General features: G+C 41.3%; 1 protein-coding gene across 6 annotated transcripts in view; it reads right to left on the bottom strand.

Annotated features, from left to right (window-relative positions):
- Positions 1-23545, bottom strand: part of arhgap32b (Rho GTPase activating protein 32b) — a 574866-nt gene that overhangs the window by 143726 nt on the left and 407595 nt on the right. For all 6 annotated transcript variants that reach the window (XM_060846659.1, XM_060846660.1, XM_060846663.1 and 3 more), the window contains 4 exons: positions 15129-15221; positions 5320-5442; positions 2401-2478; positions 779-860 (listed from right to left, as the gene is read on the bottom strand). In XM_060846659.1, the coding sequence (XP_060702642.1) occupies positions 779-860; positions 2401-2478; positions 5320-5442; positions 15129-15221 (376 nt within the window). The remainder of the gene's footprint in view (positions 1-778; positions 861-2400; positions 2479-5319; positions 5443-15128; positions 15222-23545) is intronic.

Here is a 23545-nt window from a genome sequence, read left to right as displayed (position 1 = left end):
AGGGCATTTACACGTATGGATGGAAATGTAATAGTGTAGGACAGATAGGCTACAGATTGGTTCCACAGGTCAGCACAACATCGAGGGCCGAAGGGCCAGTGTTGCGCTATAATGTTACGTTGCTACCACCTCTCCTGGCAGTACATTCCAGTCATTTACCGCCCTTTGCATTAAAAAAAATTACCTTGCACATTTTGTTTAAACCTTCCCTCTCATCTTAAAACCATGCCTCCTAGGTATTCAACATTCCCACTCTGGGAAAAAGACTCCAACTATCACCTTATCCATGTCTCACCTAATTTTATATACTTAGATTAGATTAGATTCCCTACAGTGTGGAAACAGGCCCTTGGCTCAACCAGTCCACACCGACCCTCCAAAGAGTAACCCACCCTGACCCACTTCTCTCTGACTAATGGGCAATTTAGCATGGCCAATTAACCTGACCTGCACAACTTGGAGGAAACTGGAGCACCCGGAGGAAACCCACGCAGACTCAGGGAGAATGTGCAAACTCCACACAGACAGTCGCCCGAGGCTGGAATCAAACCTGGGACCCTGGCGCTGTGAGGCAGCAATGCTAACCACTGAGCCACCGTGCCCCCCAAATGCAAATGCTACGCTTAAATGGTAGCGTTGGATTTGACTCATGTTTGTGCAAGACTACAATTGGATAATGAAATATGTTAGTCACACAAATATCTCAGACCAAGACACCCACAGTTATACTGATCAGAATGGAATTGCATAGTGGGTGCAGGATAGAAGATTACTATACCTGGCTTTGGCATTGCACTAGTCACAGAATGAGGAACTTTATCATTAATGAGCTCCACACACTCGCTGGGAAAGAATCCAACCTGAAAAATTAAACAAAGGTACAAATCAGACACTAATGTCAGAGTGACTCTACAAAGAAACTAATTTATAATTATTCAGGATGATGTCATGTACAATTCACAGTTCACTTCTGATACAGCTCTACACATTCACAGTTCAATCCTGTTTGAGATCCTGACTAAATGAAACACATTTATTCTTGCACATCAGTCTTTTGATCATGTTTAATTGTTATGCATTGTTGTTACATTTCGCAGCCAATTATACTTTAATTAAATACTCCATTGTGTTTTCCTGCCTGCTAGTTACTTTGTAAAGAATGGCCAATTTGAACACTGAAGGGTCCCATAAAGAGCAAAGCAAAATAGCACTAGCAAACAGCAAAGCAACAGCTAGATGCTTTCTAAAAATGTACAGATAAGTTGATAAAACTGCAAAAGGAGAGGAATTTTAGGCTTCAGAATGAGGGAAAATAACAACAAAAGCAAAGACGAATAGCTAAGGTTGCAAAAAAAAATTGTTGATGTGGATATCTGGTCCAGTTTTGGGCTCTTTACATTAGAACCGAAGTTACAAAGCTACACAGAAGTTGTTGTACAAATGTGCTGTGAAGATCCTAGGAGGAAAGTGCAGCAAACCGGAGATATTTTCTACTGCAGCAAAGTGTTCAAAATATACTAGGGCTTTGATGATCAGGAAGAACTGACTCCACCGCTCAGTAAGTCAATAACCAAAGAAAATAAATTTAACACAACCAAAAGAATAAAGAGATATCAGGAACAATGCTGAAGTAAAGAGTTTATTGGTACACAGAACTGCGGAAACAGAATCAATCTCAACTTTTGAGGGGTATGTTGATAAATATTTGATAAAGGCTGAGTAAAGCACAGCATGTTAGAATGACATAGATCATTGCTCCAGAGTTAACACAGATGCAATGCTGAATACCTTTGCATGTTATGAAATAATGATCAATAAAATGCAACAAAGAGAAGACAGAAGGAGTAAGAGCAATGCAGCAGCTATTCTACTCACGAAGGGGATTTCATGCTGTAATTCATGTTGTGATAAAGCTGGCAGAGTTTCTCACTCGTACAATAAAACTGCTTACACAGCAGCTACAACTCAAAGGCATTCTAAACTCAAAAAAAGGGCCAAAAATACATACCTTGTAGATCATGGCATATAACTTTTCCTGGATTTAATTTCTTTCAAAATATCTACTGTGTAAAGGGCAGTTTTGAATAGAAATGATAAAGTGAAATTGAGTGAAAGGTATTGAGAGATCACATGTAAGTGTAATGTGTATGGAAGCCAAGTAAATAAAATAAAGTTCTATTTATTCAAAGCAGTTAGACCAAGTTATGAGCATGCCAACTACACAAGTTTGTTCGTTTACAGCAATAATCCAGGTCATGTTAAACTGAACACTGTTTAAGGAACAACATTATCAAGTTTTTGATAAAAGATACAAGTCTCGAACATTTGCTCAACAACAGTAATATCAATTCAGTGAAGAGATCTCAACAACTTTATACCATCACACACTCAGGCACTTACCTGAAACCCATGCTTTCCCCTCCACCACGTGGTATCTTCTTTAGGGGGCATATCTATAACAGACACTATATCTCCAACCTAGGATACAGCAGAAACAGCACTTCAGTCAAATTCTCACTACTCCCCTTGGCATGAGCATACCAATCTCCTCCCTGCCATGAGAACCTCTTCACTCCAATATTAAATTTGCAATGGATCTATCAAAAAAACAAAGCCAAGGCAATTCAAACACATTTGTACAAATTTAATTCTAAGCACTTGGTACAGTGTTTCTGGCACTGTGTTAGCACAAACATATGACTATGACTCTACATAGGTAGGGTAGGAAATCACAAGTGAATCCTGAGAATATCTGTGACTAATAGTGCTTCATTTCTTTGTAAATCTGTTTGAGATAGGCAGCAGAGCCTGGGTGTGTTGTTGTTGTATTGGTGACAGGTCTGAATATTCCCACTCCCAACATCAGGTGAGTGAAAGGAAGCAGAATCCACACTTTGGACATCATCCAGCACCCATAAATGCCCAAATATTCACCGGAAGAATGGAAAATGAAGCCCACATCCAGATTTAAATAGGGTCAGCAGATAACATGAAAGGGGGTTCATAACATACTTCTATTTAATACTTCTCCATAAGACACCAATAGATATATAAAATTATCAAAGTACAGCCAAACAATTGTGTTTAGTTAAGTTGTGCGCACCACTGTGGAGTGTTACTTATTTCTCATGCTGCGTGCATTCATGTATAGTATTTTTAATTTGTTACTGCCCTCACCCTTTCCATCAACTCCTATTTCACTCAACTTTACAGCATGATCCCTTTCTGAGTTTTCTGCCTCATTGATACAGTTGTCTTTCTTGACTTCCCTTGTTCTAACTTTCCCTCCAATTTCCTTCTTAAACATCCAGTTTGTCCCCTCCCCCCGCTACTTAGTTTAAACGTAGCTGTGTTGCAGTAGCAAACCTGCCTGCCAGAATGCTGGTCCCCAACCTATTAAGGTGCAAACCGTCTCTCTCGTATAATTTTTTATATTGATAAGGCATTTGATAAGGTTCCCCATGGTAGGCTTATTCAGAAAGTAAGGAGGCATGGGATACAGGGTATTTTGGCTGTCTGGATACAGAATTGGCTGGCCGATAGAAGACAGACAGTGTTGGTAGATGTAAAATATTCAGCCTGGAGCTTGGTGACCATTGGTCGTCCACAGGGATCTGTTCAGGGACCTGTGCTCTTTGTGATTTTTATAAATGACTTGGATGAGGAAGTGGAAGGGTGAGCTAGTAAGTTTGCCAATAATACAAAGTTTGGAGGAGTTGTGGATCGCGTGGAGGGCTGTTGTAGGTTGCGTTGGGACATTGACAGGATGCAGAACTAGGTTGAAAAGTAGCAAATGGAGTTCAACCTGGAAAAGTGTGCAATGACCCATTTTGGAAGGCTGAATTTGAATGGAGATTATAGGGTTAAAGGCAGGATTCTTGGCAGTTTGGAGGAACAGAGAGATCTTGGGGTCAATGCCCATAGATCCCTCAAAGTTGCCCCCCAAGTTGAGAGGGCTGTTGAGGAGGATTATGGTGTGTTGGCTTTCATTTGTAGGGGGATGAAGTTTAAGAGCTGAAAGATTATGCTGGAGTTCTACAAAACCCTGGTTAGACCACACTTGGAATATTGTGCTCAGTTCTGGAAGCCTCATTATAGGAAGGATGTGGAAGCTTTAGAGAGGGTGCAGAGGAGATTTACCACGATGCTGTCTGGACTGGAGGGGATGTCTTATGAAAAAAGATTGAGGAAGCGAGGGCTTTTCTCACTGGAGCAAAGAAGAACAAGAGGTGACTTGATAGAGGTGTACAAGATGATGAGAGGCATAAATGGAATGGACAGCCAGAGACTTTCTTCCCAGGGCAGAAACTGCAAACATGAAGGGGCATAATTTTAAGGTGATTGAAGAAAGGTTTAGGCATGATGTCAGAGGTAGGTTCTTTACACAGACAGTGGTGGGCATGTGAAATGCACTGCCAGCAATGGCAGTAGAGTCAGATACATTAGAGACATTTAAGCGACTTTGGATAGGCACATGGATGCTAGTAAAATGAAGAGTATGTCGGTCAGTTTGATCTTAAAGTAGGATAAAAAGTCAGCACAACGCCAAGGGCCTAAGGGCCAGTACTGTGCTGTACTGTTCTATGCTTTATGCTTGTATCTGACCTCACATTCATTCCCATAAATACAATTTGGTTCTGAATGCTGCCATTGAAAGATGCTAGGCCCAGATGTCAGTATTTGTTATGCCACAATCAGCTCACTAAACCTCCATGGTATTGGCTTTTCCAGGTATGGAACAGTCCAAATGGAAACCCCAAATTTTGCAAAAATCACTGGACATTTGAGAAAACTGAATTTTTAATATTATATCCACGAACCTGATAGTTATTTTGAATTTGAAATACCCTAATAAATAAAGTTTTGGTTCTTGAAGTCCAGTTTTCCATTAGAACAACATGTAGAGCGTCCTGAAGCTCAGTTGACTAAGACAAGTACAATTGAGCAAAACCAGTCAACATCACCCAGCTGAGTTCATTGTAACCCCATATGGGGCACCATTTTGCCATAAGTGGACAGCTCAACAACTTATCACTACTCCAGTGACATTTGCTCAAATGCATGTATTTAGGGACAATAATTAGGACAGAATCAATGTCAGGATTCTTTGTTTTCTTTACAATTGATAACTCTGTTGAAAGTTAATATAAAGACTGGTCAGTTGGAAAAGGTTAACTGGAACAGATGATGCTCATGAAATATGGTAACATTTCTAAAAGACATGGCAGATATTGGAGGAATTTAAAATCAAAGAGAATGATCACACTTTTCCTCCATTCTCTCCGACTGGTTTTGACTTGTAATAAGATGGCAACTTACTTCAAAGGACAATTCATCTGCAGCTTGGGCAATATATCGTTTGATCACATGTGCAGCAGCAATGGCAGGAACATTGATGGAGGACTCTTCGTGCACAAGTAGGTGGTTCCCTTTGTTATCTATCTGTGAGGAGATTCAGCACAGTCAGTTATAATAGGTAGGAAGAAAGGCTACAAACCTGCAAACTATTTAAAGATGAGAACACTTTACCTCAGAACACACGCAGCATTGTCCAAAACATAATTGCAGATACTCCCAAAGAAAATTACAGTGTCTTTCTTTAGGATCATGTCTATACCTTAGTCAAAAGTCACAGAGTCATAGAAACGTACAGCATGGAAACAGAACCTTTGGTCCAACTCTTTCATGCCGACCAGATATCCTAACCTAATCTAGTCCCATTTGCCAGCACTTGGCTATAACCCTCTAAACCCTTCCTATTCATATATCTATCCAGATGCCTTTTAAACGCTGCAACTGTACCAGCCTCTACCATTTCCTCTGGCAGCTCATTCCACACATGCACAACCCTCTGCATGAAAAGGTTGCCCCCTCATGATTTTATAAACTCTATAAAGGTCACTCTTCAGCCTCTGACGCTCCAGGGAAAACAGCCCCAGCCAATTTAGCCTCTGCTTTTGCTCAAACCCTCCAACCCTGGCAATATCCTTGTAAATCTTTTCTAAACCCTTTTACGTTTCACAACATGGTTCCAATTAGAAGGAGACTAGAACTGCATGCAACATTCCAAAAGTGGCCAAACCAATGCCCTGTACAGCTGCAACATGACCTCCCAAGTCCTCAATGCTCTGACCAATAAAGGAAAGCATACCAAATGCCTTCTTCACTATTCTATCTACCTATGATTCCACTTTCAATAAACCAGCAATCCAAGGTCACTTCGCTCAGCAACACTCCCTAGGACCTTATCATTAGGCGCATAGATCCTGCTAAGTTTTGCTTTCCCAAAATGCAGCATCTCATATTTATCGAAATTAAACTCCATCTGCCACTTCTTAGCCCACTGGCTCATTTGATCAAGATCCTGCTCTATTCGAAGGTATCCTTTTTTGCTGTCCACTACACTTCAATTTTGGTGTCATGTGCAAACTTACTAACTATACCTCCTATGTTCACATCCAAATCATTTATATAAATGAAGAAAAGTAGTGGACCCAGTATCGATCCTTGTGGCACTCCACTGGTCATAAGCCTCCAGTTTGAAAAGCAACACTCCACCACACTCACTGCCTTCTACCTTCGAGCCAATTCTGTATCCAAATGGCTAGTTCTCCGTGTTCCATGAGATCTAACCTTCCTAATCAGTCTCCCATGGGGAACCTTGTCGAACGCCTTACTGAAGTGCATATAGATCATGTCAATCATTCTACCCTCATCAATCCTCTTTGTTACTTCTTCAAAAAAACGCAATCAAGTGAGACATGATTTCCCATGCACAGTGCCACGCTGACTATTCCTAATCAGTCCTTGCTTTTCCAAATACACGTAAATGCTGACCCTCAGGATTCCCTCCAACAACTTGCCCATTACCAATGTCAGGCTCACTGGTCTATAGTTCCCTGGCTTTTCTTTACCACCTTTTTTAAATAGTGGTGCCATATCAGCCAACCTCCAGTCACCTGTGACTATCGATGATACAAATATCTCGGCAAGGGGCCCAGCAATCACTTCCCCAGCTTCCCAGAGAGTTCGAGAGTACACCTGACCAGAACGGTAGGGTTCCTAGTAAGGTGGAGGAGCAGAGGGATCTTTCAATGTTTATAGATCTTTGAAAGTTGCCACTCAGGTGGATAGAGCTTGTAAGAAGGCCTATTAGTGTTCACTAGCAGAGGGATTGAATTCAAGAGTCGTGAGGTGATGCTGCAGCTGTACAGGACCTTGGTAAGGTCACATTTGGAGTACTGTGTGCAGTTCTGGTCGCCTCACTTTAGGAAATATGTGGAAGCTTTGGAGAGGGTGCAGAGGAGATTTATCAGGATATTGCCTGGAATGGAGAATAGGTCGTACAAGGATAGGTTGAGTGTGCTAGGCCTTTTCTCATTGGAACGGCGAAGGATGAGGGGTGACTTGATAGAGGTTTATAAGACGATCAAGGGAATAGATAGAGTAGACAGTCAGAGACTTTTTCCCCAGGTACAACAGAGTGTTACAAGGGGACATAAATTTAAGGTGAAGGGTGGAAGGTATGGGGGGATGTCAGGGGTAGGTTCTTTACCTAGAGAGTGGTGGGGGCATGGAATGCGCTGCCTGTGGGAGTGGCAGAGTCAGAATCATTGGTGACCTTTAAGCGGCAATTGGATAGGTCCATGGATAGGTGCTTAAGCTAGGATGTTTGGCACAACATCGTGGGCCAAAGGGCCTGTTCTGTGCTGTATTGTTCTTTTTTTTTTTATGTTCCATGCTCTATGTCTATGTTCTATGTCCTGGGAATTTATCCACTTTAATGCATTTCAAGACATCCAGAACCTTGTCGTCTGTAGTGTGGACATTTTTCAAGACGTCACCATCTACATTCTATATTGTTCATGTCCTTTTCCACAGTAAATAGTGATGCAAAATCTCCTCCATCTCCTGCGGCTCCACACAGGCTGCCTTGCTGATCTTGGAGGTGCCCTATTCTCTCCTTAATTACCCTTTTGTTCTTAATGTAATTGTAAAAACCCTTTGGATGCTCCTTAATTCTATTTGCCAAAGTTACCCCTTTGATGTCTCCTTTTTGCCCTCCTGATTTCCTTCTTAAGTATACTCATACTGCCTTTATACTCTGCTAAGGATTCTCTCGATCTCTCCTGTCTATACCTGACATATGATTCCTATTTTTCTTATCTCAATTTATTTCGTCGTCCAGCATTCTCTACACTTATCAGCCATTCTTTTCACCCAGAGGATATACTGTCTCTGGACCCTCGTTAACTCATTTTTGAAGGCTTCTCATTTTCCAGCCATCCCTTTTACCTACAAGCCCATCTGCCCCCAATCAGCTTTTGAAGATTCTTGCCTAATACCGTCAAGATTAGCCTTCCTTCACTATTTTAAAACTAGTAGAATTATGGTTGCTGGTTCCAAAGTACTCCTTCACTGACACCTCAGTCACCTGCCCTGCCTTATTTCCCAAGAGTAGGTCAAGTTTTGCACTTTTTCGAGGCAGTACATCCACATACTGAATCAGAAAAATTTCCTGTCCACACCTAACAAATTCCTCTCCATCTCAATCTTTAACAATATGGCAGTCCCAGTCTATGTTTGGAAAATAAAAATCCCCTATCATAACCATCCTACTATTCTTCCAGATAACTGAAAACTCCATACAAATTTGTTTCTCAATTTCCTGCTGACTACTAGGGGGTCTTTAATACAATCCCAATAAGGTGATCATCCTTTTCTTATTTCTCAGTTCCATCCAGATAACGTATTCCCAGGAATATCCTCCCTAAGTACTGCTGTAATGCTATCCCTGTTCCTAACCATGCCCTGAGTTCATCTGCTATCCCTGTCAGGCCTCTTACATTGAAGTAAATGCAGCTTAATTTATTAGTCCTACCTTGTTCTCTGCTTTATTACTTCCTGCCCTGACTGTTTGACTTGCTTCTTTTCCCAAAAGATTCAGATTGATGTCTTTCCTCACTATTTCCCTGCATCACACCCCACCCCCACTTTACTAGTTTATTACTAAGTCTTCCCAAGCAGCTCTAGCAAATCTCTTTTCCAGTATATTAGTCTTCTTCCAATTCAGGTGCAATCTATCCTTCTTGTACAGGTCACTTCTACCCCAGAAGAGATTCTCCCATGCACCAGCTCCTCAGCCACGCATTCATCTATTCCTACTCTCACTAGCTCATAGAACCGGGAGGAATCTAGATATTACTACCTTCGAGGATCTCCTTATTAAATTCCTGCCCAACTTTCTGTATTCTCCCTTGAGAATCCCATCCTTTTCACTTCTTATGTCGTTGGTTCCAATGTGGACAATGATCTCCTGACGGTCCCTCTCTCCTTTGAGAACATTCTGCACTCTCTCTGAGACCTCCTTGATGCTGGCACCAGCAAGGTGACATACCATTCTACTTTTTCACTGCTGGCCACAGAAATGTGTTGCTCTCTAGCTTGATGGTAATGGTCAGTGCCATCAGGTTACTGATTGCAGTAGAAATACAATTTTTCTGAAGATTGCTCATAGTGCCTCACGTTAACAAGAACAACAAAAACGGGAGAGTTACACGAAAGTGTATAGCTAGAGTATTGTGTGCAGTTCTGGAATCCACGTTATAAGAAGGACATATAAGAGAGGGTGCAGAGGGCAATGACAGAGAGAGATTAGGTAGACTGCTGTTGCTTTCTTTAGAGCAGAGGGGAATCGATTGAGATGTATAAAATTATGAGGGGCATAGATAGGGTAAAAGGATGAAAGGATGGAAGGATTTAAGCTAAGGGGCAGAAGGTTTAGAGGAGATGTGAGGAACAATGTTTTCATCCAGAGGGTGGTGGGAATCTGGAACACAATGCCTGTGAGGGTGGTAGAGGCAGAAACCATCACAGCATTGAAGAAATATTTAGATGTACATCTGCGATGCCAAGGCATACAAGGTGATGGGCCAAGTGGTGGAAAACAGGTTTAGTTAGGTGGGTGTTTCTGATTGGCATGGATAAAAAGGCATGATGGCCTTTTTCTGTGCTGTAGATCTCAATGTCTCCAAGTACTTATATATCACCATGAATCTAAGAAGCCATACATACACATTCACAGGAATGGAATAAAACAAAACTGAACATGAATATCAGGTTAGATGGTAAATAGACTGGGGGGAAAAAAAAGGAGGATTTAAGATTTTAAAGAATTTAAACGCAAAGTGGACTGATAGAGCTACGGGCAGACACATGAAGGCAAGGCTGCCAGGGGCAAGCAATTAAAATCGGAATGCTAAAGAGCCACAAGTTGATGAGTGCAGCTATTTCAGAGAACTGTAGGGTAATGAGAGAGCAAGGATGAAAATGTTCAAATCCAGGTGCTGCTTGACCAGAAGCCAATGTAGATCAGCATGCACAGGAGAATTGGTCAATAAAGTTGGCTTGGGTAAGGAAAGGGCAGTGGAACTACCCCAAGTTAATATATGGTAGAATGCCACAAATATATTGGAATAGTCAAGTCCAGAGATAGCAAAAGTATGAATACGGGCTTTAGCAACAGATGAGATCAAGCAAGAGTGATGTTGAACCCTTGTATCAAAGGACAAATTTACATTTTAGTGATTTAAAAAGTCATCTTGGTATCCAATGTGACACCAAGTTTGCAAGCAAGTTTATCAAGATAGTTGCCAGAGAGAGGAATAAACACCGCAGCTAGTGAATAGAGTTTGCAGTGATCGAAGACTTTGGTCATCTCTATATATACCAGCAGGAAATTTCTGCTTAGCCATTGCTGGATATCCAAACAGCAAACTGATAAATTAACAACTGTAATGGATTCAAGAAGATGACAGTGTGGTAGAACTAGGTGTTTTCAGCATACATATTCCTCTGGGCAATTAGCGCTGGCCCAGCCAGTGATGCCCACATAGTGTGAATGAATGAATAACTCTGAATTGATGTCATATTTTTGATTATGCGAATGCAGATGCTTGGGGTTATCAGGTGATAGTAATGAACAATCCATCTGGACAATAACTGAGAGATACTGGAGGCCAGTTCCATGATGAAAAGTGTTCAAATCAACAGAGGCATCGAGAAGATTAAAGATGGTAGCTTAGCCTTATGACAGTCATATCGCGTGTAATTTCCTCTTCAGTTTTCTAGCTTCTCAATCTATCTAAACCAATTCATCCCTCATATTTATGTAGTCCTATATTTGTTCAGATTTAAGAACTCAGCTTAACTAAATCACTAATGGATGGCAGACTTTGAGTCACACGACACACTAGAAGATATCTTTTGTATGAAAATAGGACTCCATCTCCACAATAATCACTTAGGGACTTTGAGGTTCATTGGTTTTCACTTTATATTAGTTCTTTCAAAACCTGCCACAAACCCAGTCAGGCAATCACCTTCAACATATGTATTCATTTCTGGGATGTAGGCTTCCCTGGCCAGGCCAGCATTTATTGCCCATCCCTAGCTGCCTTTGAGAAAGTGATATGTGCTGTCATCATTCATTCCATTTAGTGTAGGTACAGCCACAAAGCTGTTAAGAAGGGAGTATCAGGATCTTGATGCAACAACAGTGAAGAACACAGATTTATTGCCAAGCCACGATGGTAAGTAAGTATTTTGAGAGAAACTTCATGTTCCCTGCTGCCTCTGCCCTTCTAGGTAGTAGTGGTTGCAGGTTGGAAGATAATGTCTAAGGAGCCTTAACAAACACTATTGCTACTGAGCACTGGTAATGGAAGGAGTGGATATTTGTGGATGCGGTGCCAACCAAGTAGGCTGCTTTATCTTGGATTATGAAGTGGTAGATGCTAATGCAATTACAACATTTAAAAGGTATCTGGATGGCTGTATGAATAGGAAGGGTTTAGAGGGATATGGGCCAAATGCTGGCAAATGGGACTAGATTAAGTTAGGATATCTGATTGGTGTGAACGAGTTGGACCGATCGGTCTGTTTCTATGCTGCACACCTCTATGACTCTATGGAACTGTAGAGTTCAGGTGAGTTGGGAGTACTCTATTGTACACCAGACCTTTCCCTTGTAAACGGTGGACAGGATTTGAGGAATCAGGGGGTAGGTTATGTGCCTCAGGATTCCTTGCCTCTAATTAACTCTTGTAGCCACAGAATTTAAAAGCTGATCCAGTTCAGTTTCTGGTCAATGGCAATTTGCAGAATGTTGATAGTAAGCGAGTCAGACTCTCAGAATAAGAGGAGATGGTTAGATTCTCAACTGGTGGAAATGATCACCCTGGCACTATTGCGGCACAAGTATCACAAACAGTTTGTTTTTTAAATTTTGCATCGTTCAGGCCTGATTAGGGTCAGTCAGAAGCAGCACCAAAACAGTTCAGAAGTCGGCACAGTAGTCTCCCACACAGAGAACATTCTATTTTTGGTACTGGGTTTCAACAACATCAACTGATGCAGGGTGGTATGTGACAATTGAGAGGTTTCTTTGCCCATGTTCATACTGGTACCCTGAGAGTTCAAGGAATCAAGTGTCAATGTTGACTTTTTCTTGACTGCCTGTCACCACCTTGTTAGTTCAGCTACCAGCAGGACAAGAGCTAGTTTGGAATGGTGATGAATGAAATTGGGGCATTGTCTGCATGTTAAGATGCTAATTGGACAAGATGCTTGTCAGGGCTGGGTGTGCTTTTGTTATGTCTTGTGCCTCAGATGATGTCTGTTTCAGTGCTATATGACTCTATGACTCAGTATATTCACTTTTGTTATCCAAGTCATTTGTATATATTTGCAAATAATTGTAGCCCCAGCAGAGATCACTATGGCACCCCACTGGTTACATGTTGCCATCCTGAAACTGATGCCTTTATCTTAACACTTTGTCTTCTATTAGTCAGCCAAATCTCTATTCATGCTAACATTCTGCCTCTAACATCATGGGATCTCACCTTAAGTAGCTTAACATGTGGTCCCTTATCCCCAACTTCCCTGATTATAGAAGGCTTCATAGAACCTCTACAGTGTGAAGCAGGCCATTTGGCCTAACAAGTCCACAATGGCCCCCTGGAGAGCATCCCACCCATGGTTAGCTCGTCTCCTTCATAGAATCCTTTTTCTTACTGAAATATATTTTAGTTATGAGCCGATAACTGTTTCTTAAATGTCTGCCATTATTCCTCAACCATTTTTACTGTTAAAATCATTTCCCAGACCATTCCAGCTAACTCTGTCCTCATTCCTTTGTCATTACCCTTAAGTGTAACACAGTTGCTTCCAGTACAAGTTTCACGCTCTTAAACCGAATGTTAAATTTTACCACGTTATGCTCATTATTTCCTAGGAAATCTTTTACTGAGATCGTTTATTGAACTTGCCTCATTACAAATGATCAGATCCAAAATGATCTGATGTCTGGTTAATTCAGAGCATATTGCTCTAGAGAACTGTTCTGTCACACACTATGAATTCCTCCTTGTGGCTATCTCTGTCAGTCTGACTTTTTCAATTGACTTGAAGATCAAAGTCACTCATAAATTTTTTTACACGCCTCCATTAATTCCTGATTTCTGTTCAACTGTATAGCTAATGCAATGCTGCTGACAGGCTATTCCTTTTTTATTCTTATCTCCATGCAAATGGATTTTACATTTTCTGTTGCATTTCTTGCTATAATACTTATTCCATCACTGACCAACAATGCTTTCCCACCACTCATTCCTTCTTGCCTGTCCGTTTGAAAAGTCACATACTCAGAGTCATAGATATGTACAGCACGGAAACAGACCCTTCGGTCCAACCTGTCCATGCCGACCAGATATCTCAACCCAATCTAGTCCCACCTACCAGCACTCGGCCTATATCCTTTCAAACCCTTCCTATTCATGTACCCATCTAAATGCCTCTTAAGTGTTGAAATTGTACCAGCCTCCACCACTTCCTCTGGCAACTCATTCCATATACGCATCAACCTCTGCATGAAAAAGTTGCCCCTTAAGTCTCTTTTATATCTTTCCCCTCTCACCCTAAACCTAGGCGCTCTAGTTCTGGACTCCCCCACCACAGGGAAAAGACTTTGCCTACTTACCCCATCCATGCCCCTCATTATTTTATAAACTTTTTTAAGGTCACCTCTCAGCCTCTGACGCTCCAGGAAAAACAGCCCCAGCCTAGTCAACCCCTCCCTATAGCTCAAATCCTCCAACACGGCAACATCCTTGTAAATCTTTTCTGAATCCTCATATTGAAGGATTAATCCAAGTTGCCACCATAAAGAGCTTGCACTCCTGTCAACACAGGGAAAAGGTGTGTCTGAAAATATTCAGCACCTCATCGACTCCTGAACATTTAGTTTCCAGCTTTGTCCTGAATCTTAAGGGCTTTCAAGTTAAAAACCGATTAATTTGCCACTTTATCAGTTTTCACTTTAATCCTATTTTCTGTTATTTTCTTATATCTGTACAAACTGTCCCTTAATATTTGATTCAGCCACCAAACTCTCAGAATTTACATTCTTGCACTGCATGTCACCTGATCAGAAACTTTTATTTTGAAAAGGACAAATACATAGAGTGTTGAGGGATATTCAGTCACTGCTCTTCTAGGGCACATTTTCCACCATTCAATAAGCTCATAACTGATCAGTGGCCTAACTCTGTTTACCTGCTTTCAGCCCATAGCCCTTAATATCTTTGCTTAGCATCTCAGATTTAAATTGACAACTGATCTAGCATCCACTGCTGTCTGTGGAAAAGAGTTCCAAACGTCTATCGTCCTTTGTGTGTAGAAGTGCTTGCTAACATCCCACCTCAATGGTTTTGCCCTAATTCTCAGACTATGTTCCCCAGCTCTAGAATCTTCAACCAGTGAAAGCAGATTATCTAGGTCTACCCTATTCTTTCCTCAAGGCCACACATACATTTCCATTGTTTGTCTGAGCAATATCTAGTCCTCCAAATATCAATCATGCTCCCAAAATCTTGTCATCAGCCTACAAAAATCACCAGCAGTCAGTGAATTTCCTGCAGTTATCACCCGGATTCACTGCTCACTTACAGAAACTGTCAGCTAAGTAGTTACTACAATTCCAGAATAAGGGGACATAACTTTAAAGCATGTCTCCATAGAGAGAATATATGGGATTACACAACAGGATGCAGAAACAATGTACATACCTCCATCCAGGTGAGAGCAGGACCGCAGTTGATCTTGTTGTCTGCTATGACACTGAGTCGGGCTAAATATGCCATTAGCATCTGGGTAATTGCCTGTAAAAGAAAGAAAACAATGGCAGATTGTTAAAACAGACACTCCTGAAACCAAACAGAATGGTAAACAGTTCCTAAACACAAGCAAGACAAAGAGTTGGTTAATTCTTCACCCCAGCTCTCAAAGGAAGAAAAATGGCTAACCAAGGGAAAGCAAACCTTAGTAAGTGGAAGTATGAAAATGGATGCTACTTTGTCTTAAAACAATAGACTTCATGAAAGAAACATTTTGAAACTTTCACTGGACGCCTCTCTACCCAACATTCATTTGAATTGGGGCAGGCATATCAGCCAAACTGATGAAAAGTAGATATTATAGAACAACAAAATAGGAATAGACAGAGATCACATCAGAGCTGGGACAAGAACAGAAGCTACAGTTGCAGATCAAAACAAGGAATGAATTATGGTCAGGGATCAGAGTTAGAGCATTCATCATGGGTATAGATACTAAGGCAGTACTGCAGGTACAAATTGGAGGTAGAGCTATAACTAGGGGCATTGACATATATGTGATTAGAGAGAGATAGGTGTGGTTAAGAGGCAGAAATGGAACTAGAGATACGGGGCAAACACAGAGATTATCTAAAGCAAAATATGGTCCTAGACAGAGATCAGGGTAGGGAGTGATCGAGGGTAGAGATTGATTGGAGATAGCTAGAAATTACGTGCAGAGAGATTACAGGATAGATTTCTAACCCTCTGAGAAGCATCCCACCCAGATCCACAAAGTCCCTGTAACCCTGCATGGCTTTTATTTTACTATAGCTAACCAACCTAACCTGCACACCCCTGAACATATAGGGCAATTTCTACCATGGCCAATCCACTTAATTTGCATACCTTTGGACTGTGGGAGGAAGCTGGAACATTTGCTGGAAACCCACACCAACAGAGAATATGCAAACTCCACATATCACCCAAAGCTGGAACTGGTGCTATGAGGCAGCAGTACTAACCATAACAGATGTGCTTACAACTGTCACAAAATTTCTAGATTAGAGGGGTCACGACTATATAGAGACTCTCCGAAGTATGGAAGAGCACTAAGATCACAATTGATCTTCACTGTGCTCCTAGAATTACCAAATTACAAAGAGGTCATACCAGTTGAGAAATGGTTAACCAGTCTCATCTCACCATTTAGGTCTTGGAAAGTAGCCTAGTATGTTTGTGAGCAGCACTGCTGCCTCACAGGGCCAGATATCTGGGTTCAATTCCCGCCTCAGGCGATTGTCTGTGTGGAGTTTGCATATTCTCCCTGTGTCTGTATGGGTTTCCTCCGGGTGCTCTGGTTTCCTCCCACAGTCCAAAGATGCGCGGGTCAGGTGAATTGGCCATGCTAAATTGCCCGTAGTGTTAGGTAAGGGGCAAATGTAGGGGTATGGGTGGGTTGCGTTTCGGCGGGTCGGTGTGGACTTGTTGGACCGAAGGGACTGTTTCCACAATGTTAGTGATCTAATTATTGTCCTCAACTGCATATCCAAGTTTTTTTTTTAAATGCAATGTACATTTTCACCAAGACTCCCAACACCCAATCAGTGAAAAACCAACTTTCCCTTGATTTTTCCATCAATTGTGGGCGGCACGGTGGCACAGTGGTTAGCACTGCTGCCTCACAGCACCTGAGACCCGGGTTCAATTCCCGACTCAGGTGACTGACTGTGTGGAGTTTGCACGTTCTCCCCGTGTCTGCGTGGGTTTCCTCCGGGTGCTCCGGTTTCCTCCCACAGTCCAAAGATGTGCGGGTCAGGTGAATTGGCCATGCTAAATTGCCCGTAGTGTTAGGTAAGGGGTAAATGTAGGGGTATGGGTGGGTTTTGCTTCGGCGGTGTGGACTTGTTGGGCCGAAGGGCCTGTTTCCACACTGTAAGTCTAATCTAATTATTTTTAATCTGTGTCCCCTGGTATTTACATCTATGTCAAGGGAAACCAGTCCTCTACCCTCTTTGTTAAAGCTCCTCATAACTTTAGCCTCGGTTCTAACCGAATAAAAGCCCAATCTATTTTTCCCCAAGATCTAAAATTCTCCCTTCTTAACAACATTCTCAAAAATCTCCTTCAGAGTATGACCACATCCCTCCTATAATGCAGTGACCAAAACTATACATAGTACCCTGGCTGTGACCTCACAATTGCATTCTATAACATTAATACTAATCATCCTGCTCGTATATTCAGAAACTTGGCTAATAAGAAATGATGTAGTAGTAGTAGATGATGTTTCATCATGTGGGGCTATCTAGAGCAAGAGGTTTATAGTTTTCAGATAAGTGACAGCAGAGTTAAAATAGGGGATGAGGAGAAATTACTTATTTCAAAGACTTGTCAATCTGTAGAATTCACAACCTAAAGTGTGGCAGATACTGAACACTGAGCAAATTTAAGGATTAGATAGACTGATTTCTAATTAGTAATATGTTCAAGGGTTATGGAAGCAGGCAAGTAAATTGAATGGAGATCAATTATGACCATTTTAAGGGGTGGAACAGGCTCGAGGGGCTGAATTGCCTATTCCTGCTCCTAGTTCCTATGAATCGATACGCCTTCTTGACCACCTTAACTAACTGTCCTGCTGTATCAAGGATTTGTGAACATGCAACCAAGGTTCCTCCGCACTTTTCAGTGTCCGAAAAATTACTGTGCATTCCATTGCGTTGTGTGACCTTCTCAAATGTACTACCGAACAGTTTTCTGGTTTGAATTCCATTTGCCACTTTTCTGTTCACCTGACCAGTGCATTGCTATCTTCCTCACTTAATATTTCTATCATTTGCATCCTAGCACTGAAATAATTTTAGCTCTAGTCTGCCACTTTCCTTTGAATTACATAAGCTTCAGCATTTCTGATCAGTCTGCCGCGTGCAATCTTGTTAAAAGCCTTGCAAAAATAATCCACGTGACAACCTCCCACAGCTGAACAGTCCATGCAGCAAGGTTCCCAAATAAATAGTAGTTACTTGGATGAAGTATGGGAGAGCATCAACTGGATGCCAGTAACTGGATCCCAGCAAGGAAAGGTGAACGTGGCAGGAGAAAAAAAATTATTTTTGTAGCACTTGGCTCCAAACACAGAAAAATGAGTCCATATGTTCCAGGAATTGAAGAGGATTTTGGCTTCAACTTGTATCTGCTCCACAGCTGATTCCAAGCACTGTGCCTTTGTGAATTATGGGACAGATTAAACTATGGAGCACTTTGAACACACAAACTCAAACAACGTGACACACAGCTATGAAACCAGTAGCAGTAGCACAAGCTCAATAAAAAGAAAAAAAATGTAAATTAATAGAAACTTCAATAAAAAGGGAGAGGAATGATATACACAGCATGTCAGTACTTGGCTCCCCGTCTTATCCATCTGTTAAGGCCACTGTCCCTCCCATAAGTACAATTATCACACGTCTACCTGTACTTTGTACAGCCTGTTTGATGAATTTAAGCAGTTGATTGCCTTGTCCTCCCCTCTAATGAAAAGTGATAATATCCATAACCATAGGATGCTGTGCCCAGGTGCTGTTCAGCTTGGAGATCTGTCCGTACCTTCCTCCAGTTTGGGTCTCAGTTATTGGCTACAGAATGCAGAATGGTGCCAATAGTGTATGTTCAGTTCCATTATCACTGCAGTAGTTCATAAAGACCTGTCTCCTAATCTTTCCTTATGCTTGCAGCGTGGTACTCTTCGAGCTGTATAATCTATAATCTGCTGTGTGTCATGAGGAGATGTTTATGATCTTTTGTAGATTGCAACAAATTATTTAAATATCCCTGAAGCTGCCTGTATTGGTGAGAATGTATTGCATCACCAGTATCAACAATTGGACTGAAATCTTGCTGTGATGTAGATGACCTTCTGTGCAATGAAGAGCGAACCATTTTTGTGAATGACACTAAAGTCGGTGCTGTTGTGGACAGTGCTGATGGATGTCGCAGATTACATTTGGACATGGATAAACTGCAGAGCTTGGGCTGAGGTGGTAAATGAAGGTTAATGCGGAAAAGTCTGAGGTGATTCACTCTGGAAGGAGTAACAGGAATACGGGGTACTCAATGGGAAGGCACTTGGTAGTGTCAATGAGCAGAGAGATCTCAGTGTCCATGTACATTGATCCCTGAAAGTTACCACTCAGGTTTATAGAGTTGTCAAGAAGACTAATGGTGTATTAGCTTTTATTGGTAGAGGGATTGAGTTTTGCAGCCACAAGTGCATGTTGCAGCTGTACAAAACTCTGGTGCGGCCACACTTGGAGTATGGTGCTCAGTTTTGGTCGCAGCATTATAGGAAAGACATGGAAACATTGGAAAGGGTGGAGATGAGATTTACTAGGATGCTGCCCGGTATGAAGGGAAGGTCTAATGAGGAAAGGCTGAAGGACTTGAGGTTGTTTTCGTTAGAGAGAAGAAGGTTGAGAGGTGACTTAATAGAGACATACAAGATAATCAGAGGATTAGATAGTGTGGACAGTGAGAGCCTTTTTCCTCAGATGGTGATGGTTAGCATGAGGGAGACACAGCTTTAATCTGCGGGGTGATAGATATAGGACCAATGTTAGAGGTAGGCTTTTCACTCAGAGAGCAGTAAGGGCATGGAATGCCCTGCCTGCAACAGTAGACTTGCCAACTTTAAGGGCATTTAAATGGTCATTGGATAAATATATGGATGATAATGGAATAGCGTAGGTTAGATGAGCTTCAGATCAGTTTCACAGGTTGGTGCAACGTTGAGGACTGAAGAGTCTGTACTGCGATGTATCGCTCTATGTTCTATGGCAAAATCAGGTGCTAAGAGCAACTAGTATTAGGCCAGTTATTTGTGTTGAATACTTAGTCTGTCTTTGCACATTAAGTCTTTTATATTGATATATTGGACATACTTGCAGAGATGAAGGGTAGTGATGAGTGGATGGATGGAGAGGTTCGAGAAGGCAGATCACTACCACCTTCTGAAAGGCAATTAGGGATGGACAATAAATGCTGGCCAGCCAGTAATGTAAGTGAATTGAAAAAAAAAGATCTGGATTGAGAACGCATTGGCATTTTTTTACTGAGGTATTTATAGCACAGATCACTTCTGTATGCTTCTGTTTTATATTTCTTTCCAATACAAGCAAAATAACCCAGGTATATTCTCATCAACTCTCACTGACTGACCTCATTCCTCTTGAGATATTCTACAACCTTTCTTCAGCACTAAGAGTTAAACCATTTCACTCCTGACAAAGACTACAGTGAAAAATAGTCAGTGGTGCCCAAAGCTCCTGCTGATACCCAATATATTATCAGTAACAACTACAACTCCTGAGTCAATGTGTAATCATTTACTTGCAACTTTTAATCTTCTGATTCAGACAGGTTTAATCCTATAAGCAGACCAGCTGAATTTTCATTAACTTTTATTTCCATGAAAACATACAGAAGAAAAAAATCGAGAAGACATAAGCATCACTGAATCCTGGACGGTAAATGGTTTACCTATAGTTGCCTTCCACTGACCCACTTACCTTTTGCATATTTTGAACAAAAGGACATAGGAACAGGCTCTTTAGCCTACCAAGACTGCACTGACACTTTCCCCCTTTTTCCTTAAACCTCTGCCCCAAGTAAATGACATTTCTACTCCGGGGAAAAAAAGAGACCCGGATTATCCATTCTACCCATGCCTCTTATAATTTGGGTAAACTTGCATCAGTCTTTCAATGTTTAAGTGAAAACAAGTCAAGTGTGTCCAATCCCTCCTCATAGTTAATGCCCTCTAAACAAGGCAACAATTTGATAAACTGTTTCTAAAATCTCACCAAAGCCTCCACATCCTTCTGGTCATGTGGCAATTAGAACTGTAAGCAATATTGCAAATTTGGCCTCACTAAAGTTCTGCATAGCTGCAACATGACTTGTTAATTTTTATGCCCCAACCAATGACGGTAAGGATGCAGTATGCCTTCTTGACCACCTTATGATGTTGCTACTTTCAGGGAACTGTGGACCTGCACACTTATATCCCGGTGTATGTTAATGCTACTAAGGATTCTGCCATTCATTGGGTACTTCCTTCCTGCGTTAGATCTTCCAAATTGCATTACTTCACATTTATCTGGATTAAACGCTAGCTTGCCATTTCTATGCCTAAATCTCCAGTCTATCTTTACCCTACTGTATCCTCTAGCAATCCCCCTCATTATCCATGGCTCCACAATCTTTTTTTTGCCTGTGAATTTACTAAACTGGCCACCTACATTATATACATAAAACAACAGGGGTCCCAGCACTAATTTCTGTAGAACACCATTGGTCACAGACCTCCAGTCAGACAACCACCCTTCTAGTACTACTCGCTGTCTTCTATGATTAAGTTAGTTCTGTATCCATCTTACAAGCTTACCTCAGAACCTATGTCTTCAACTTTTCTATCAGCCTGCTAACAGAAAGAATACAGGGACCTTGTCATAGTTCATTTTGATAACATTGACCATCTTACTCTCAAAAATCATCTTTGTCACTTCCTCAAAAAAATTAATCAAGTTTGTGAGACACAACCTCCTCTGCAGAAGCCAAGCTGCCTGACGCTAATAAGATCATAACTTATTCCAAATGTGAGTAAATCCCAAGAATCTTCTCCAATAATTTCCTTCCCACTGACATAAGGCTTACCAGCCTATAATTTCCTGGATTAACCCTGTTGCCCTTCTTAAACAAAGGAACAATGTCCGCTAATCTCAAGTGCTGGGGAAACTTCCCTTTGACTAAACAGGATTCAAAGGTACAAAGATACAAAGGCTTTCTCTTTCAAAGGCACAAAAAAATGCATAGTACTGCAACACAATGCTAAAGTATTCTAATATTTGATTCCCAACAGTTCAATGAACTCTGTAGAACTACAGGAAAGGAATTATAAAAATATTAGTGACTTTAAAAAAAAAGTCAGTGACATATGGTGTATATCATCTCACCCCCTCTCTGATGGCTCACCTTAGCCTACTTTAAATAAAACAAATAAACCAAGGTCTACTTCAGAACTAGAGGTTAATATGAACATGGCATGATTCATTTACAAGCAGGGAGTTCTCTGAGTGTCCTGGTCAAAACTCTTCACTCAGAGAACCAACACCACCAAATAGCAATATTAATGGATACTCATCTTAGTTGCTGGTTGTGAAACCTTGTTGCATATAAATGAGCTGCCAGATATCACCATATTGCACAGTAGTCACATTATTTAGAGTCATCAAGTCCTACAGCATGGAGACAGGGCCTTTGGCCCAAACCATTCCATGCCGACCAAAATATCCATCAACGCTAACCCCATTTCTCTGCACTTGGCCCATATCGTTCTAATCCTTTCCTATCTATGTATTTGTCCAAATGCCTTTTAAATGTTGTTCGTGTACCCGCCTCAACCATTTCACTGGCAGCTCATTCCATATGTGTACACCCTCTGTGTAAAAAAAGTTGCCCGTCAGGTTCCCTTTTATTCTTTCCTCTCTTAACGTTAAACTGATGCCCACTTGTCTTCGATTCCCCAACCCTGAGAAAAAGACTGAGTGCATTCATCCGATCCATGTCTTTCATGATCTTATACACCTCTATAAGGTCCTCCCTCAGTCTTCTACGCTCTAAAGAAAAATGTCCTAGTTTGTCCAACCTCTCTCTGTAAGTCAGACACTTGAGTTCTGGCAACATCCTTTTAAATTTCTTCTGGACTCATTCCAGTTTAATAACATCCTTCCTATAACAAGGTGACCAAAGCTGAACACAATACTCCAAGTTCAGCCTCACCAACGTCCTGTACAACTGCATTATAACTTCCCAATTTCTATACACAATGTCCTGACTGACGAAGGCCAGTGTACCAAAAGCCTTCTTCACTGCCCTGTCTACCTGTGACTTCACCTTCAGAGAACAGTGGATCTGAACTCCAAGGTCCCTCTGTTCCACTAAACTCCTTAAGGGCCATTTGAAATTCCCACCTTGATTTGACTTTCCAAAATGCAAAATCTTAACTCATCTATATTATGAATAGGAAGAGAATAGAGGGATACGGACTGAATAAAGCAGCTGGTTTGTTTTTTTAGTTTGGTTAGGGCACAGGCGTGGAGGACTGAAAGGTCTGCTCTTCTGCTACTTCTCTTTCGTTCTTTTGCTGTACTTCTCTTTCGTTCTTTGTTCTTTTGCCTCTTTGTTCCTTTTTAAGTTTAAAATGGACCACACCAATTTACAGACCAGACCAGAGAACAAGAAATGGAGGAAAAAATTTGCAAGCATTTATGAAATAAGTGAAGGACATGGGATAATAAACACTAGGGATTTTAAATACTGCCAAAGCAAAC

The sequence above is a fragment of the Hemiscyllium ocellatum genome, chromosome 29, assembly GCF_020745735.1.
Source record: "Hemiscyllium ocellatum isolate sHemOce1 chromosome 29, sHemOce1.pat.X.cur, whole genome shotgun sequence".
Classification (NCBI taxonomy): Eukaryota; Metazoa; Chordata; class Chondrichthyes; order Orectolobiformes; family Hemiscylliidae; genus Hemiscyllium; species Hemiscyllium ocellatum.
Note: the sequence above shows the minus strand (reverse complement) of the source record. Positions and strands in the feature narration are given on the sequence as shown.